This window comes from Pseudonaja textilis, chromosome 3 (assembly GCF_049901715.1).
Source record: "Pseudonaja textilis isolate UNSWEBS1 chromosome 3, rPseTex1.2, whole genome shotgun sequence".
Lineage (NCBI taxonomy): Eukaryota > Metazoa > Chordata > Lepidosauria > Squamata > Elapidae > Pseudonaja > Pseudonaja textilis.
Genome location: NC_141992.1, coordinates 7,551,232 through 7,570,041, shown reverse-complemented (window position 1 = coordinate 7,570,041; position 18,810 = coordinate 7,551,232). Strand labels below are relative to the sequence as shown.

The 18,810-nt window shown below is 42.3% G+C and overlaps 1 protein-coding gene across 1 annotated transcript in view; it reads right to left on the bottom strand.

Moving 5' to 3' along the window:
• SRMS (src-related kinase lacking C-terminal regulatory tyrosine and N-terminal myristylation sites) overlaps positions 1–16,852 on the bottom strand; it is a 44,977-nt gene extending 28,125 nt beyond the window's left edge. The window contains exon 1 of the mRNA XM_026697358.2: positions 16,146–16,852. Within this exon, the coding sequence (XP_026553143.1) occupies positions 16,146–16,501 (356 nt within the window). The 5' untranslated portion in view covers positions 16,502–16,852. The remainder of the gene's footprint in view (positions 1–16,145) is intronic.
• Positions 16,853–18,810: the final 1,958 nt, after the last annotated feature.

The window sequence follows — 18,810 nt, the reverse complement described above, 5'->3', positions numbered from 1 at the left end:
CATTTTGAAGGTAGGAGTTGAAACAGTTTATGTCTAGGATGTGAGGGTTCTGGAGATATTTTCACAGCCCTCTTTTTGACTCGTGCAGAATACAGGTCCTCAATGGAAGACAGGTTGGTAGTTATAGTTTTTCTCTGCATTCCTAATTATCCTCTGAAGTCTGTGTCTGTCCTGTTGGGTTGCAGAACCAAACCAGATAGTTACAGAGGTGCAGATGACAGACTCAATCATTCCTCTGTAGAACTGGATCAGCAGCTCCTTGGACAGTTTGAGCTTCCTGAATTGGCGCAGAAAGAACATTGTGCTAAAGAGGCTAAATCATATGATGAATAGTTAAGGGAAGATAGGTATATCTAGCCTATAAAGAGAAGATTAGAGGGACGTGTGACAGTAGTGCTCCAGTATCTCAGGGGCTGCTACAAAGAAGAGGGAGTCAAGCACCAAAGCACCTGAAGGCAGGACAAGAAGCAACAGATGGAAACTAATCAAGGAGAGAAGCAACCTGAAACTCGGGAGTAAAAACAAGCCTGAGAACTATAGCAAAAGAGCATCACTAGACTGTAGTCCAAAACCAGCCAAACCTTTGTTTATATATCTATGAATGTGCAGATGGTCCTCAACATACAACCACAATTGAGCCCAACATTTTTGTTGCTTAGCGACAAAGAAGTTTTGGGTACTCCAACAATGGAAGTTTTTAAGAAGAGATTGGACAATCATTTGTCTGAAAAGGTATAGGATTTCCTGCCTAAGCAGGGGGTTGGACTAGAAGACCTCCAAGGTCCCTTCCAATTCTGAAGCAACCTGGAACCAAGGAGAAATTTCCAGATTGTTAGAATAATTAACTAGTGGAACTACTCGCTCCAGAAGTTGTGAATGCTCCAGCACTGGAAGCTTTTAAGAAGAGATTGGACAGGCACTTGTCCAGAAAGGTATAAGAACTCCTGCCATGAGCAGAGAGTCGGATTATGAGACCTCCAAGGTCCTTTCCAGCGCTATCATTCTAGGTTCCTCTGGGTCATTTTTAGAAGATCCCCAGCTTGGCATTTCCAGGTGGTTTACATCCAAATGCCATTCTAATCCTAATGAGCAGTTTTCAGATCAGCCAAGCTGAAATGCCTATTGCCACCAGCTATGATTCAATGGACCAGGATGCCAAAAATGCCATCTTAGTTAGTGTCCTTCTCCTGAGCTCCCACCAATTGTACAATCTCTTCAACCAGTGCTCCATACATAAAGAAAACAAATTACAATTTCCTTCCTGGACGCATATTTTTCAGCACACTCATTGGTAAACATTGTCTGAAAACCACCAAGTTCAGAGAACACCAAGGACCCCACAATCCTCCTCTTCCTCCTCCTCCTTCTCCTCCTCCTCTTCCTCCTCCCAAACCCCACTCCCTTCTAATCCTGATGATATTACCTAGTTGGGTAATGAAACGTTTGCAAGAAAACCAAGTTCAGAGAGCACCAAGGACCCCACAGTTCAACCCTGAGCTAGATATATTCTCTTCTACTGGTAATTTCTGGTCTTTTTGATCTCGCATCGAAAAGACCTACTGATCTGCTCCTCTACAAAGCAGTTGCTCATCCAGCAAGTTGGAAAACCCCCACAATATTCATTACAATTGCATAACATTAGCCTGCAGCTTCAACCTCAAGCTGTTGACTTCATGTCTCAAAGTACTTTTGGCCCAATGGTGGAAATATGACTATTTAGCATATATTTCTTGTTTCTTGAACCTGCAGTGCATTCATTTCCTTCTTCCTTGTTATTGCAAGCTACAATTAACCAGATAGGTGGAACGTAGCTCTCAAATTTGGAAGCAAACTTTCCAGAGCTGAAAACAAGGATTTTGAAAGCATTTCTCACCTCATAAATTCACCTATAAGTCTGGAGAAACTTAGTCAGCCACATTCCGACCTACTGATGCACTTCTTGAATTTCCTCATTATTTGTTTTGACTTTAAAAAATGCCTTTGATATCAAATTGTAAATGCAAAGCAATTTACAGATGTGTCCATGTGGATGATGAGTAAGGTGTTTCATTTCAGATTGCTGTATTCTTAATTTTTATTATGATGGTTAAGCCATGCAAAGTCAGACTGGAATGAACTAAGAAAACATAGGGAAGAAATGATTAAAAGTTATTCTTGATTCCTTTTTTTTTTTTTTAAAGCATGGAAATAACATTCTTTTCTGATTTTAAAAAGTCAGCAGATTTGGGGCTCACTATAATGAACCTATTTATATTTCATATTTTTTTGCTTAGGTCCAAAACTGGTATGGATTCATTGCTGGAGTGGAAACATGTTATGTGCCAGGGAATCTTTGGGATCCAGTGGGATCCAGGCACAACCCCAGGATGCCACTTTAGGGAATTTTTCTGAGGTTAAAAAAAAAAAGGCACAAAAACAATGCTTAGGGTATGAACACATTTTCTCATGGGGTCCTTGGTGCTCTCTGATTATTTTCTTGCAAACATTTCATTACCCAACTAGATAGCATCATAATGCAGACTCTGCTCCTTTCTACAACTGATGATATTACTTAGTTGGGTAATGAAATGTCTGCAAGAAGACAACCAAGCTCAGAGAGCACCAAGGATCCCACAATCCTCTTCCTCCTCCTCCTCTTTTTCTTCTCTCCACAAACCCAGCTCCCTTCTAGAATTGATGATGTTACCTAGTTGGGTAATGAAATGTCTGCAAGAAAATAACCAAGCCCAGAAAGCACCAAGGATCCCATATCCTCCTGCTCCTTCTCCTGCTCCTACTCCTCCTTCTCCTCCTCCTCCTCTCCGCAAACCCAACTCCCTTCTGGCATTGATGATGTTACCTAGCTGGGTCGTGAAATGTCTGCAAGAAAACCACCAAACTCAGAGGAGGACTCCACAGTTCATGCCTGAGCAACAAATATCCTCTTCCAAAGTTTTCCTGGACCAGGTATGTCCTGTCCATGATAAGAGCTATGCCTGATTTTAGACAGGAGAATCCGCCTACGCACCATAGTATTAAAAACCGATTGAAAAAACAACAGGAAACGAAGTAACTTGTAGAACCAGTGGAAAAACATTTTAATAGAGGAAATCTCCTCCAACGTGGATGACACGGTAACATTTTGCAGATAGTAAGTGACCAAGCGGATCAGAACTGTGCAAGCTATGGTGACGCTCCATGGAAATGAAAGCTGGACTTTGAAGAGGCAGAAGTGGCTTGGAACTTTGGCATTGGAAAAGACTTGTGAGAATGAAATAGACCAGAGGTCTTCAACTTTAAGACTTGTGGACTTCAACTCCCAGCATAGCTGGCTGGAGAATCCTGGGAGTCCACAAGTCTAAAAGTTGCCAAGTTTGGAGACCTCTGCCAAAGGCAGCCAAGAAAATAGCAAGAACTGGAGGGGACATTTGAGATCTTTTAGTCTAGCCTCCTGCACAAGCAGGAGACCTTGTACCATTTTGGTCAAATGTTTGTCCAATCTTTTCTTGAAAACCACCAGTGATGAAGCATCCACAACTTTTGGAGGCAAGCTCTTCCACTAATTAACTCCTCACAGTCAGAAAATTTCTCCCGCCTTCGAGATTGCTTCTCCCCTCCATTAATTTCCACCCATTGTTTCTTGTCCTGCCTTCTGATGCAAGTTTGGACAATAGGTTGAGCCCCTCAAATATTGGAACCCTGTTATCACGTCACTCCTAATCCTTCTTTTTAGTAGACTGGACATGCCCAATTCCTGCAACCGTTCTTCGTATGCTATAGCCTCCAGTCCCCTAATCATCTTGGTTGCTCTTCTCTGCATTCTTTCCAGAGCCTCAAGAAGATCTAATGACAAATAAACCACCATTAAACAAATCAACCAGAGTTCTTAGTCAAGGCACAAATGACCAGGATCAAGTGATCCTACTTCAGAAAAATTATGAGAAGACCCAGCTCTGTGGAGATGGCTTTGATGTCGGGAAAGCTGGAAGGAAAGAGAAGAGGATGACCAACAGCCAGATGGAACAATTCAGTTATGGTGATAAAGGGGCCACCATCATGTCATCAGGTCATCATGGAGACTATGTCAGTGATGGCTAACCTTTCTGTCATCGCATGCCAAAGTGTGTGCACGTGTGCGCACGCGTGCCTGCACCCATAATGCAATGCACATGTGACATCCCCCCTGCACTCCCCCTGCACATGTGTGTGCAACCCCCTCACTCCCCCCGGTTTACATTGAGTTTGTATCTGCTATATGCAGTATTGTTGCAGTTGAAGCTGAAGGAGTCATTGACGGGTAGGACATTGTAGCAGATAATTTTGTGTACTACGCTTAAGTCCAGCTGTAGGCAGCGTAGTTCTAGGTTGTTGAAGCCCAAAATTTCAAGCCTGGTGATGTAGGGCAGAGGTCGCCAACCTTTTGGACCTCGGGGACCACCAAACTTATAATTTTAAATCCCAGGGACCACTAACCAGTTCTGTGGGTGTTGCCTAGTTTGTGGGTATGGCTTGGTGGTCATGTGACTGGCTAGGCATGGCTTGTATGTAAATATTATAAATATTTATATAAATATTGAATTTTTTATTAAAAAAAGAGCAACTTTTATCCAAAATCAGACAAAGCAGGCAGGCAGATTGAGTTGCTTACAGAATCACAGATTCATTCAGAGATCTATCTATCTGCCATTGGCTAGCTCAGTCTGTCACATAAAATTTGCTTGCAAGCAAACTCACAAAATTTGCTAGCAAGCAAACTCACAAAATTAACTCACAACACACCATGTATGTAAATATTGATATTTTTTAATAAAAAAGAGCAACTTTTACCCAAAATCAGGCAAAGCAGGCAGGCAAATTGAGTTGCTCACAGAATCATTCAGTGATCTATCTTTCTGCCATCGGCTAGCTCACTCTCTCAAATTTGCTTGCCGTGAGTCTGCACTGAATAATAGAACCTTCAGTCCTAAGGGAGGTTCGGCTATGCTTAAAAGCAGAGCCAAAGATCAAAAGACTAGCTAGAAAGCAAGAAATCCAACCATTTTCTGCTTCCTAGCTAATCTAAATCTCCCGGCACAGCAGAACAGCTGATAATCGGAAAAAGAAAAAATAGCAATTTAGCAGGCAAGTTTGCCGAGTAAGGAGTGAGTGGGCCGGGAGGGTTCCCACAGGCCATGTGGGCGGCACAGCCTTGTGTTTCTGCGCAGCCTGGATTAATTACTTTGGGGGGGGGTACTCTGGGGGTGAGATTTCTCTGCAGCCCACCAAAATTTTCTCATGGCCCACCAGTGGGCCACAGCCCACCAGTTGGCAACTGCTGATGTAGGGTATTCTCTTGCGAGCAGAGGAGTGTAGTACTCTTCTCACGAAATACTTCTGGACTCGCTCAATTGTATTAATGTCCGATATGAAACTGAATGAATTTGTCTGGTTTTTTCAGCCTGAAAATTGATTTGGGCCGGCCAATCAACTTTGACCATTAAGTCACTGTTCCAGGCCATTAACTCTACTTTCATCTTCGTTTTAGCCAGGGTGTGTTTTATTTTAAGCCACTTAAACTAACTATAATTTTCAGGGCGGAGGCCTGTGGGTCCCTGATAAATATTAGCCTAGCTTGACAGCTGGCTGAAAAATAATTTCCTTTGCTTGGACAGGATGAGAGAAGAATTCTTTCAACACAATCACCCTCCCCCCTCAAAAAAAACCAACATTTTAAAGAAAACACAATAGGAAGAGCCGCAAATACCTGCAGGGTGTTTCATAAAGATCATCCTGTCAAAACAGGATTTGGAGCTGAGCATTTTTTTACATTTCTCTCTCTCCATCCGGAGCATATTATTACTCAGCCAAACTATTCCCCCCCCCCGCCCCCCAGGAGTGGTGTCACAAGGTTGGGTCAAAAAAGTCATTTATGACAGCACGACGGTATGATGGAAACTAGGCCTTTTCTTTTACAGGTAGTCCTTGATTTATGACCAGAATGGGGATTGGAATTTCCATTGCTAGCAAGGCGGTTATGTGAGTCACAACTAATTTGATGACCTTTTTTTTTTTTTTGACCTGGCTGTTCAGCAAATCACTGAGGTTGTGGAGTGAACCAGGTGGTTGTTAAGTGAATCCAGCTTCCCCCTGCTGGCTTTGATTATCAGGAACCAGCTGGGAAGTGATCGCATGACCCTGGGATGCTGCAGCCATCATAAATATATATACCGGTTGCCAAAAGTCCATGGAGATTCTTAGTCATCCAGCTCATGGTTGTCCCAAAGGTGCTTTTTTCAAGAGGCAACTGGACTGTTTTTTTCTTTTTCTTTTGAAGACATTTCACTTCTCCTCCAAGAAGCTTCTGTTCTGACCCAGGCTTCATCAAACTTAATAAAACACAAACTGAATTTAAAAGTAAAACCTTTTTTTAATGCGACGCTGGGAATTACTTGGATTCCCAGCCAAAACTCATCAGACATTAGTTCCTCCAGATAACAGCATGCTTTTCAGTGCTGTAGAGTCCTTGCCAAGAAACAGAAGTCTGATTAAGGCTAATCATAAACCAACCCCAAAAAACCCAGAATAAACTGACCAGAGTGCAGAGCTTCATGAAGGACTCGGAGATTACTGAACTGCTTTGCTTCCTGCAAAGCTTTTCCTCATTGAGGTCTGACTTTTATCCCTGATGGGAGGGGCAATCACCTCCCAGCCTTACTCCCGAGTCACCCCTGCTGCTTCAGCTGCTCTCACCTTCTAGCAGCTCTGTGCACATGCGCACTGGGAACAGGCTCCCCTAGGTCCTCTGCTTCGCTGCTGCCAGACTCCGAAGGCAGCACCCCACTCCCAGATGGTCCTGGCCCCATCCCTGCATCGGATGCAGGACCCTCGTTCAAGTCCTCAGCAGACTCCCTGACTGGTTCTCTTTGGTCCTCACTGTCTGATACCTCTGCTGTCTGCACCGGCTGCCGGCGAACCACAACGGCTTCATCAGCTCCGACGGGATGGTGGGGAATGGAAGGATTTATACTCCTTGCAGATAGCAGATACTCCTTGCAGATAGCTGGTCATTTGCCTCCATTTTAGAGAGTCATTGAGGCCACTTGGAGTTTTGTCTGTGTCTTCAGAGTGGTGCAAATGGGTGTGGAGCCTTCTTGGAACTGCTGAAAGGAGCTGTGCTTTCTGTAGGATGTTTTTCTGCCCTGTGTCCCTTCACCGTTGAAGGCAGGTGCAGGAGGCTGTTGGGGATGAGTCTGTGCTGTCTGCATCTCAGACTGAAGTGCAAATGGTGCCTGTAGTCTGCAATTATTCCGGAAATCCGTCCATACCCCTGCACCATCCGAAGGGGGTTCATCCCAAAGCGATTAGCTAAATGTCTATGGAGATTCACAGTCATTCAGGTCATGGTTGTCCCAGAGATGCTGGCTGGTTGCCGAGTGCCCAAGTATTGATCACATGACCGTGGGGATGCTGTGATGGTCGTGAGTGCAAGGAACAGGAGTAAGTCACTTTTTTCAGTGTGGTTTTACAGATTGTCCTTAACTTACTGTCATGCTCTTGTTGGAGTCTGATTTTGAGGGGGAGGGGGAGCAGCTGACAGGGATGGGGAGTGTGGCTCCTGTAGCTGTGGAAGAAATGGGGGAAGGGCACAGTCCAGTTGGGCATTCAGAGCCAGGGCCACCCCCTCTTCATCTTAGGGCACGCAGGGAGGAACGGAGAAGGGAGCAACGTGGCTTACAAGAGAGGAAAAGGCCCTGATCCCTTTCATTAGTTGCAGCTGGGAGAACACGATATAAGTGGGGCGTTTGCACATGGCTCCTTGCTGGAAGCAAAGCATGCATTATCTTGGTCGAGGTTTATCTGGATTTTGGCAACTGTGGGTGCTGTGGGTGCTGTTATCCTTTGAAAGTCTGCAATTTATTTATTTGTTTATGTATTTATTATTTATTTAATTTTATTTCGCCAAGCGATTATAAGATAACAGGTATAAATGTAAACATAGTTATGAATATATGAAATGGATACATATAAGAAAAATAAAAAAGAAACAATAGGACAGGGACGGTAGGCACGTTGGTGCGTTTATGCACACCCCCCTACAGACCTCTTAGGAAAGGGGTGAGGTCAGTAGTAGACAGTCTAAGGTTAAAGTTTTTGGGGTTTGGGAACAAACCACAGAGTCAGGTAGAGTATCATCCTGGCCTGTCGTGTTAATTACTTCAGTGTGGTTTGTGTTGGTTTTTTTTAATTTCTAATTATCCTTACTTTGAGTTCGGACTCCATCTCTGTCCTTCGTAGACTGTTTTTTGAAGAGTTTGATATCCAGCCGAGGATAACTGGACATTGGGGGCCAAGTTGGAGGCATTAAAGGGAATTTATTCTACTTTGGTGACTTTGTTATTTTTGTGTCACACGCCCTGGGTCATCACACTTACAACCATTTGTTTAGTGACCTTTCATAGTTACAACAGCACTGGAAAAAGGGAATTATGACCATTTTTTACGCGTATGACCTTTGCAACAATCCCACAGTCACATGATCGAAATTCAGGCGCATAGCAACTGATTCACATTTATGATGGTCGCAGTGTCCCAGGGTCATGTGATCCCCTTTTGCCATCTTCTGACAAGCAAAGTCAACGGGGAAGCCCGATTCACTTAATAACCATGTTACTAACTCAACAACTGCAGTGATTCACTTAAGAACAGCAGCAAGAAAGATGTAAAATGGGGCAATAGTCACTTATTAACGGTCTTGCTCAGCAACTTAAATTTTGGGCCCAATTGTGGTTGTAAAATGAATTACCTTTATGTGTGTTTTGTTGAGTCTGGTAGATCGGCTCTGGATAGATCGGGTCGCATTGAGAGGCGAGGCGCAAAGTGTACATTCATCTCTTTATTGAATATACAGAACGGTTCAAGACCTGCGAGCCGCTTGGCTTTATTCAGCCGGCTGGTGGCTCAGCGGCCAATGGCAGCGCTTTGAATCTCCCACGATCGGCTCAGCCAATCGCGGTAGATTCTTAACGCACCAATCACAGGAGTTTAGTTAGCCAATCAAGTTGCAGTCCATATGGACCAATCAGAATTCAGGGCTTCAAGAATGTTAATACAGAACATGTTTCACATATTTGTTTGTACCTGGTACAAACAAATATGTGAAACATATTTTTTTGACCACACCTGATGAACATCCCTAATTCCAGAATATGATCTCTGAAAAAGCACAATTTTCTTATGGAAGAGAAACGTCACTAGGAGAATAGGTATAGGAGGAAGGAGAAGGAGGAGAGGGGAAGGAGGAGGAGTTGGAGGGGAGGAGGAGAAGGAGGAGGGAGGGGAGGAGTGGAGGGAGAGGAGGGGAGGGGAGCAGGAGGGGGAGCAGGAGGAAGAGGGGGAGGAGGAGGGAGGAGGAGGAGGAAGAAGAAGAAAGAAAGAAAGAGAAAAGAAAGAAAAAGAAAATAAAAAGAAAAGAAAGAGGAAGAAATCTTTTTAAAAAGTCGTAGACACAGGTGACCCAACAGATTCATTTGCAAAAGAGTTCACCTTAGCTTGTTTTGTGTGTGCCTCTGTGTGTCTGCCTGAGGTGTAACATGTTGTGCAACTTTAGCCCATTTGGTTAATGCATGATTCAGTTGATTGTGCAAAGCCAGAAAAAAGGGTTAATTCAGCAACCGGGTGAAGTGTGACACACAAACACAGCCCATTTCTCATGTTTCTGCAGCAGTGAGCAAAACACAACAAACAAAAAGGTAAATAGAACCCCTCGGGTCACCATAAATAAATAAAGGGTCTGAACGGAATTAATTGAAGAGAAATAGTAAACCATCTAGATAAAAGGTGACACAGGTTAAAAAAGAGGCGGGACTTCAATGGTCCGTTGCAAAAAAATGTTCACCAATGCCCCAAATCCCATGACCTCCTCTTACCTCTTGTGACTTATGTCCCACTTCAAGCAGAAGAGAGCTGGAAGGGACCTTAGAGGTCTTCTGGTCCAGCCCTCTGCTCAAGCAGGAGACCTTATACCCGTGATGGTGAACCTATGGCACACATGCCGGAAGTGGCACACAAAGCTATCTCTCTGGGCATGCCAGCCATCACCCGTTGCTCTTCCATGTTCCAGTGCACACTGGCCAGCTGGTCTTCATGCACGTGGGAGCGCCAGAAACCAGAAGAACAGCATGCATGTGCAAAGACCAGCTGGCCAGCGTGTATGCACGTTAGAAACCGACTGGCCACCAGGTCTTCTGGTTTCTAACACGCATGTGCACAGGGAGACCAGCTGGCTAGCGCACATGCACATTGGGAAACCGGCTGGCTAGCTGGTCTTCATGCACGCATGTGCATTAGAAGCCAAAAGACCAGGCAGCTGATGCATATGTGTGCTACAGGAGCTGCGCTTTTGGTTTTTGGTGTGCACAGGTGCACGCATTTCTGCACTCGGTTCCTTTTTGATGTGCGCGCAGTCCCATTTCAGGTAGTCCTCAACTTACAACAATTTGTTTAGTGACCATTCAAAGTTACCGCGACTCTGAAAAATGTGATCTATGACCAGGGGTGGGATTCTACCAGTTCGCACCTATTCGTTAGAACTGGTTGTTAACATTCTAAGCAGTTCGGAGAACCGGTTGTTAGAAGAAATGACTGGCCTAATCCTGTAAGGAAGGCAGGAAGGAAACATTCTGGTGTTGCTTACAGAAACTGCCTCCCCTTATTACATTCTTAGCAGGACTAGACTTCCTGTCTCAGGAACTTCTCTGGAGTTTTTTTTCCCCTCCTTTCCTGGTGCTTTGCTTGTGTGGAATGACCATTCAAAGTTACAATGGCACTGAAAAAAGTGACTTATGACCCTTTTTCACATTTACGACTATTGCAGCATCCCCACAGTCATGAGAGGCCAGGCGAGGAGATGCATGCCTCGATGTGAGTGATATTGAGTTGGCCACACCCAGCCAATAACATGACCACCAAGCCATGTCCACCAACTTAGCCACGCCTACAGAACCGGTTGTTAAAAAATTTGAATCCCACCCCTGCTTATGACCATTTTTCACAGTTACAACCTTTGCAGCTTCCTATGGTCCCGTGATCAGTATTCAGACGCTTGACAACTGGCTCATATTTATGACGGTTGCAGTGTCCCTGGGGTCATGCGATCCCCTTTTGTGACCTTCTCACAAGCAAAGTCAATGGGGAAACAGGATTCTCTTAACGACCATGTTACTAACTTAACAACTGCAGTGATTCACTTAACAACTGTGTCAAGAAAGGCCGTAAACTGGGGCAAAACTCACATAACAAATGTCCTATCTAACAACATAAATTTTTGAGCTCAATTGTGGTTATAAGTCAAGGACTACCTATATTGAAGCAGGTAATCCTTGACTTATGACTGTTGCTTAGCAATTGTCTGAAATTACAATGAACTCCCCCCAAAAGTACTTATAACCTAGATTCAAAGTACTGATAGCCGCCCCCAGGAGTCGAGTGACCACATCTGGCGTTATTGCTAACTGACTCAAATATATGGTCATTTCAGAGTCCCACATTCAAGTGAGAGTGATTTACAATGTTTTTGCCAGAAACAGATTTGGACAGAACTCCTGAGAAAAATATTAAAATCACTCAGGGCAAAATGCCAAACGTTTCCTTTGATTTGATGGACAATTTAGGGCTGGTTGATACAGCAATTCAAGAGTGGATACCTACTTTTCCGACAGGCACAGATTCTTTTCAAGAGCAGACTTGATTTGGACATCAAAGAAGTTGGCTAAGAAAGAAGAAGAATTAAAGGAATTCCCAGAGAAGATGAGTATTGCTCAACAAAGTAAAGCTTTTAGAAAGCAATTATCCATTTTAACAGTAAAAGCAAAGGAGATAAAAATGAATTATGTAAAGGGAAAAAAAACTGAGTTTGTGAATAAGCCAAGGAAGCAGACAGCACATAAAACATAAAAAGAGAAGAAAGGTATTGAAATTACAAGGAGATATTGTATTAATCATCAATGCAGTCCTACAAAAAGCATTTTCATCAACATTATTTCAATTTGTATAAAGGAAGTGACATTGCTCTAGAGAAAATAGATGAAGATCTAAAGAAATAAAATCTACAGAGATTTTATAAGAGAGAGATTATGAAAGGACCTATAACAATAAGGAAACTTTCTGAGGTTATAAAAATATTAAATTAGGAAAGATTCCTGGGCCAGAATGATGAACAGCTTTTTATCCCAAAGGTGGTTTTTCAAAAGATCACTGGACTTGAAAACTTCAGTCACCAAGAACTGAAGAAGCTTTTCATATGAGAAGGAAAACATCTTCAAAGAAAAATGAAGAAAGTCCAGTTGCCTTTTGAAAAAAGCATCTTTGGGACGACCATGAACCTGGATAACTGAGAATCTCCAGAGACACACTAGTTTCTTTTATTATTATGAACTTTTACAATCTTTACAAAACATGACAAACTCTGCCCTACAGAGAGGAAGGATTCTAGAGAGTTGGAAAGAAATCAGTAGCATTAATAACTACAAAGGGATAAACGTTGACTTTAACAAAAAAAAATACAATACAGCTGATATCCCTATAGCTACAAGTTGTTCATATTGATCATCGCTAATAGATGAAAATACTTTTGCAAGAATTTATTCATGAGGATCAATATCGGGTTTTAATTAAATTACAGTTAAATATTAACAAGGTTAGAAATGTGTTAGACATTTTGGAAGGTTATATTTTAAGCAATATAATGGAAAACTAGCTGTGTTGATCTTAGATGCAGAAAACTCCTTTGACAATTTGATCTGGGTTTTCTTGTTAAAGGTTTTGAAGGATGTGAATTTTGGGGAGAACTTTATAAAATACCTACGATCGTTTTACATTTCAGAGAAAGCAGAAACAATTCTTAAAGGAGACTTAACAAAAAAGCATGTGAAATACAAAAAGGAACGGAACTCATTGTCTACTTTCTTGATAATTTAGGTTCTTGAAATTCTTCTAAGATGAGAGAATTGTGGCAATACAGAATTAAAAAATAGACTTTTATTCTGCTTTTGCAGAATACTTGATGTTGTTCTGGAAAATCCTTCAAAGGGAATTGAAATATTAACGAGCAAATTAAAATGTCTATGGAGATTCTCAGTCACCCAGGTCATGGCTGTCCCAAAAGTTTTTTTTTTCTTTCCCTTCTTTTTCAAAAGGCAACTGGTCTTTCTTTGTTTTTCCTGGAGGACATTTTGCTTCTCATCCAAGAAGCTTCTTCAGTTCAGAAGAAAAAAAAACACCTTTGGGGCAAATTAAAAGAATACGATGCATTAACAAGTTTCATGACAAACAACATGAAGACAATGAATGTTAACAAAAATATGAAAATAGAAGATCAAGCAGAACTGATGACTAGAATGGGTTTTAAGATTGAGAAGAAGACCAAGTGAGTATCACTATGACAAATATGAGTGGCATATTATTTCAAAATAATGGCTGGCTGGGGAATTCTGATAGCTGAAGTCCACAGGTTTTAAAGTTGCTAGGTTTGGAGACCCATAGTGTACTACATTAAAAAAAAAAGGAGGCTTACGTGATTAAAAATGGCCAATGAGCCGGTTTCAGATCAGATTAGGCATAAACATTCCATAAACAAATCCAGAACCTGGCTAGAGATAGATCATCATGGAATCATCATCATGATTCACTAGGAGTCAAAATGACTTGGTAGTGTATCATCAAGCAATTGAGCCACCATTTTATTTTTGATTGGACTTTCCATTCATCAATGCTGAGCTCAAGAGTCAAACTTGGATTTAATCGAATAACAGAGTTGGAAGGGACATTGGAGGTCTTCTAGTCCAACCCCCTACCTACTCAAGCAGAAACCCTATACCATTTCAGACAAATGGTTGTCCAATTTTTTCTTAAACACCCCCAATGTTGGAGCACCCACAACTTCTGAAGGCAAGACCTTCCATGGATGAATTGTTCTGTCAGGAAATTTCTCAGTTCTGTGTTGCTTCTCTCTTTGATTAATTTCAACCTAGGATGATTTTAGGTAACCCACTGAGGTCTCCAAGTGGATCCAAATGGCTGCACCACCTGGGATTCTAACTCATGTTGCAGAGATTCTATTTTCCACCCATCGGGATGGTTTGTTTTGTTCATTTGTTTTGTTTTGGTTATTTATTTATTTATTTCCCACCTTTATTAGTTTAATAACTCAAGGTGATGAACATATCCAACACACCTCCCTCCTCCTATTTTCCCCACAACAGCAACCCAGTGAGGTGGGTTGGGCTGAGCCACAGTGACTGGCCCCAAGTCACCCAGCTGGTTTTCATCCCTAAGGTGGACTAGAACTCACCATCTCTTGGTGATTGGCCCAAAGCCACCCAGCTAGCTTTCATACATAAGGCAGGACTTGAACTCACAATCTCCTGCTTTCTAGGCTCGTGCCTTAACCACTAGACAAACTGTCTCTCTAGGATGGGAACAAATGTCACAACAAGATCCATCACTAAGTAGCTTTAATCTATATGGGGCGATTTACATCCTATTTCCTAATTCAGAAAAAGATACTGCTGAATGCATCCTTCTCATAGGACCATAGGTTAAGCTGTGAGATGCTGCGTAATTTGAATTTGGGCTCTAAACTTTTTCAAGGAACTCACCAATTGACCAGCTTTCTCCAAGATGATGCCCTCAAGTTATCCTAGTGACTACAAGTCCCAGAATTCTCTGCTTGTTCTTTGTCCCTAATGGGTAGACATTCTGAGCGTTGAAAGGTGCAAATTGTAGGGAGACTGTTTTAAATAAATAATGTTCCCCAGGATTGGTCACATTTGCTTTCAGCCTGCCTTGGGAAAAATGATTAACTTCCTCAAAGATTTATCCTGCCTGGAAAACAATCAGTTTAATGTACGCCAATTACTGTACATTTAAAGTGACAATAAAGTTATTCTAAGTTCTATGTCTAATCCTAACTTCCTCTGATACATGTGAAGACACCAAAATATTTCCATAAATATCCATCACAAGGCCTTGGAGTTAGGAAAGGCAGGTAGTCCTCGACTTACAATTGAGCCCCAAATTTCTGTTCTTAAGTGAGACATTGGTGAAGTCAGTTTTTTCCCATTTTGTCATCTTTCTTGCCACAGTCATTAAATGAATTACTGCAGTTGTTAAGTTAATACCATGGATGTTAAGTGAACGTGACTTCCCCGTTCGCTTGTCGGAAGATCGCAAAAGGAGACCACATGACCCTGGGATGAGGTAACCATCATAACTGTGGCATCTGAATTTTGATCAGTGATCATAGGGATGCTACAACGGTCATAAATGTGAAAAACAGTTGTTTTTTCAGTGGCCTTGTAAGTGGTCACAAAATGAACTGTTGTAAGTCGAGGGCTACCTGTACTGTACCTCTAGCAAGGTCTGGGGAACTAAAGAACTTAGGGCAGATAAATAGAAATAGTAAACACACACACAGCTTTTTTCTGATATGCCCATTGCTTATCAAGCATTAGCTTACTCTAAATAGCCATTTATAACTCAGCTTAATTGACTCTGCAGTGCATCACATACAAAGAAACTCAATCAAGCAATTGTAAAGAAAAAATATACGTTCTCTCTTTTCCAATGGGAGCTATTTAGCACATCTACCCGAACCTCCGGATGAAATGTTGTAGCCTATTGTTGATGCTCTTTCTGTTGCTGCTCATCAGATTTCTTTATTACATTTATTTGTTAAATTTATTTGCCGCCCATCTCACCATTGGGCTACCCTGGGTGGCTTACAACGGTAAAGTGAAAAATAATGATAAAAATGCAAACATAATGCTAGCAAAGCAATGAAACAAAAATAAACGATAAAAGTACAATAACACAAATTAAACGGTGGGTGGAGAGGGAGCAGGCAGCGCAGGGGAATGATAGCTATAAGGCTACAATATCTGGGCTTCAAGTTTCAGGACAACCACTAGAGAGCAGTAAAGAGATATGAAAAATCTCTCTTAGAAGCCCTCTAGTGGCCATTTTGATGTTTCCACCCTCAAGATTGCTGTGTAATAAGTAGCTTTGCCTGTTTGGAAAGTTTCCACAACTTCCCAAACCTTCCTTCCTAAATGTTGCATGACACTTCTCATTTTAGAAGTCTTTTGAGGGATAGAGATGACAAGTGACAGTCCCACGTCTTTGGTACTTACGATTGATGGCTGGCTGGTTCCTCACTTCCCTTGCTGATATAGCTGGCTGGAACATAGCCCACCACTCTGTCTCCAGAGAAACGCCTTGCAAGGACATAACCCCCCTCTTCTTTGAGGACATAAAGTTTGTCCCCTCTAGTGACACTCAGCTCCTCGGCATTCTTGGCAGTGTAGTTGTACAGCACCCCACGAAGGGAAGCTTTGTCTTCAGCAGGGTCAGGATCCAGGGTGGGATGTAAATATCCTGGGATCGGTTCCCAGGACTCGAAAGAATGGTTACTGGAGGCTCCGTTGGGCACACACTTGTTCCAAAATGTATGAAAGAAATGCAAATGTTTTCGGATGAAATTGTCCATCCCTTTCTTGGGAAGTTTCTCCAAGGAGATTTAGCTCTGCCCTTCCAACAAGCTGCTCGGGGTGAAGAAGGAAAGCCCAGTCACCTTCATAGCTTCTTCTTTCATTGCTCGTTGATCAATGAGTCAAGGTTGCCTTCCCGTCTTCTCTTTCCCAGAGCCAGCAGAAGTGAAGTGAGATGCTTCCTGGGTCCTTAGATACCTGAATGTGTTTGTAGGCCACGGGAACTCCTTCTTCCCAAAGTGAGACTTGACGTTCAGGTGTAACTTGTTTGCTGCAGGCTGAGCTCATAAGTTTAGGCTTGCCACCACATCCGTCTCAGCTGGATGTTTATTTATTACCCAATCAACGCACTCACCTCTCGGGCTACACGTCTCTTACAGAGTTTTTCCATTCACTTTTTGTGGCCATCAAGTAGTCTCTTCTGGGGAACGTCAGTGGAGTTTCTCACTCGTCCAGGTCATGGCTGTCCCAAAGGTGCTTTTTCCAAAAGGCAATTAGACTTTCTTGGTTTCTTTTTTGAAAATGTTTTGCTTCTCATCCAAGAAGCTTCTGAACTGAAGGAGCTTCTTGGATTAAAAGCACAATATTCTAAAAAAAAACAAAAAACCCAACAACAAGAAAGTCCAGCTGCTTTTTGGAAAGAACACCTCTGGGATAATCTTGAGAATGCAGCATCTGCAAAGCCTTTCAAAACACTCTTGCAAAATAACGCTGAGATATTTGTTCCTATGATCCTTCCACCCGTGTTTGGGAAATAGCAATCAGGAACTAATTTCTTGCCTTTTAAATCAATTCTCCCAGCTGTGATTTTTAATCTTAAATTTATACACATTAATAGTGGCTCTTCAAAGTCTACCACTGCACCTAGATAATGTGTTAGATCAGTGTTTCTCAGTCTCAACCATTTTAAGATGCGTGGATTTCAACTCCCATAAGTCCCTAGACAGCATGGAATCATAGGAGTTGAAGTCCACTCGTCTTAAGGTGGCTGAGATTGAGAAATGTGCTAGATAGTAAAACTGGTGATTTCCAATTTGAATTCCAAGCAAAACATACAAATTACGGCTATCCTGTTTCTGATTGTTCTCATGATTACAATCTCTGCTTTGTGGGTGATTGCAAAACTCACCTACCATCCCTTTTCTCCACCTGTGTTATGTTAACTTCCCCAGTGATGAAAACCTTTGATTTGTTTATTTATTTATTAGATTTTTATCCAGCCTTTATTATTTTTACAAGTAACTCAAGGCGGAGAACATATCCAACACACTTCCACCTCCTATTTTCCCCACAATAACAACTCAGTGAAGTGGGTTGGGCTAAGAGAGAGTGACTGGCCCAAAGTTACCCAGCCAGCTTTCATGCCTAAGGCAGGACTAGAACTCATTGTCTCCTGGTGATTGGCCCAAAGTTACCCAGACAGCTTTCATGCCTAAGGTGGGACTAGAACGCATTGTCTCCTGGTAATTGGCTCAAAGTTACCCAGACAGCTTTCATGCCTAAGCTGGGACTAGAACTCATTGTCTCCTGGTGATTGGCCCAAAGTTACCCAGACAGCTTTCATGCCTAAGGTGGGACTAGAACCAATTGTCTCCTGGTAATTGGCCCAAAGTTACCCAGACAGCTTTCATGCCTAAGGTGGGACTAGAATTCATTGTCTCCTGGTAATTGGCCCAAAGTTACCCAGACAGCTTTCATGCCTAAGGTGGGACTAGAACTCATTGTCTCCTGGTAATTGGCCCAAAGTTACCCAGACAGCTTTCATGCCTAAGGTGGGACTAGAACTCATCGTCTCCTGGTGATTGGCCCAAAGTTACCCAGACAGCTCTCGTGCCTAAGGTGGGACTAGAACTCATCGTCTCCTGGTGATTGGCCCAAAGTTACCCAGCCAGCTTTCATGCTTAAGGCGGGACTAGAACTCATTGTCTCCTGGTGATTGGCCCAAAATCACCTAATTGACTTTCATAGTTAAGGAGGGGTGAGGAATTCAGTCTTTTACTTTCTAACCTAGAGACTAGAGACTAGACCAAAAAACGCTTGCCTTAACCACTGGCCCAAATCCCTTTTTTTCAGCAACAATATAGACTTTAGGGAACTTTACCCTTTAATGCTATTACTATACTATGGTATTAATAATAGTGCTGTTGCTACATCTGTTAATACTACTATTACGACAACTATCGTTTATGCTATTACTCTTACTACTACTATTTTTTCTACTTCCTCTTTTACACTGGAATTGTTGGGAGACCCAATTTTTATATCAATGCTAGATGTGGGTAAAGAAATAAATAGGGACTGCCTTCTT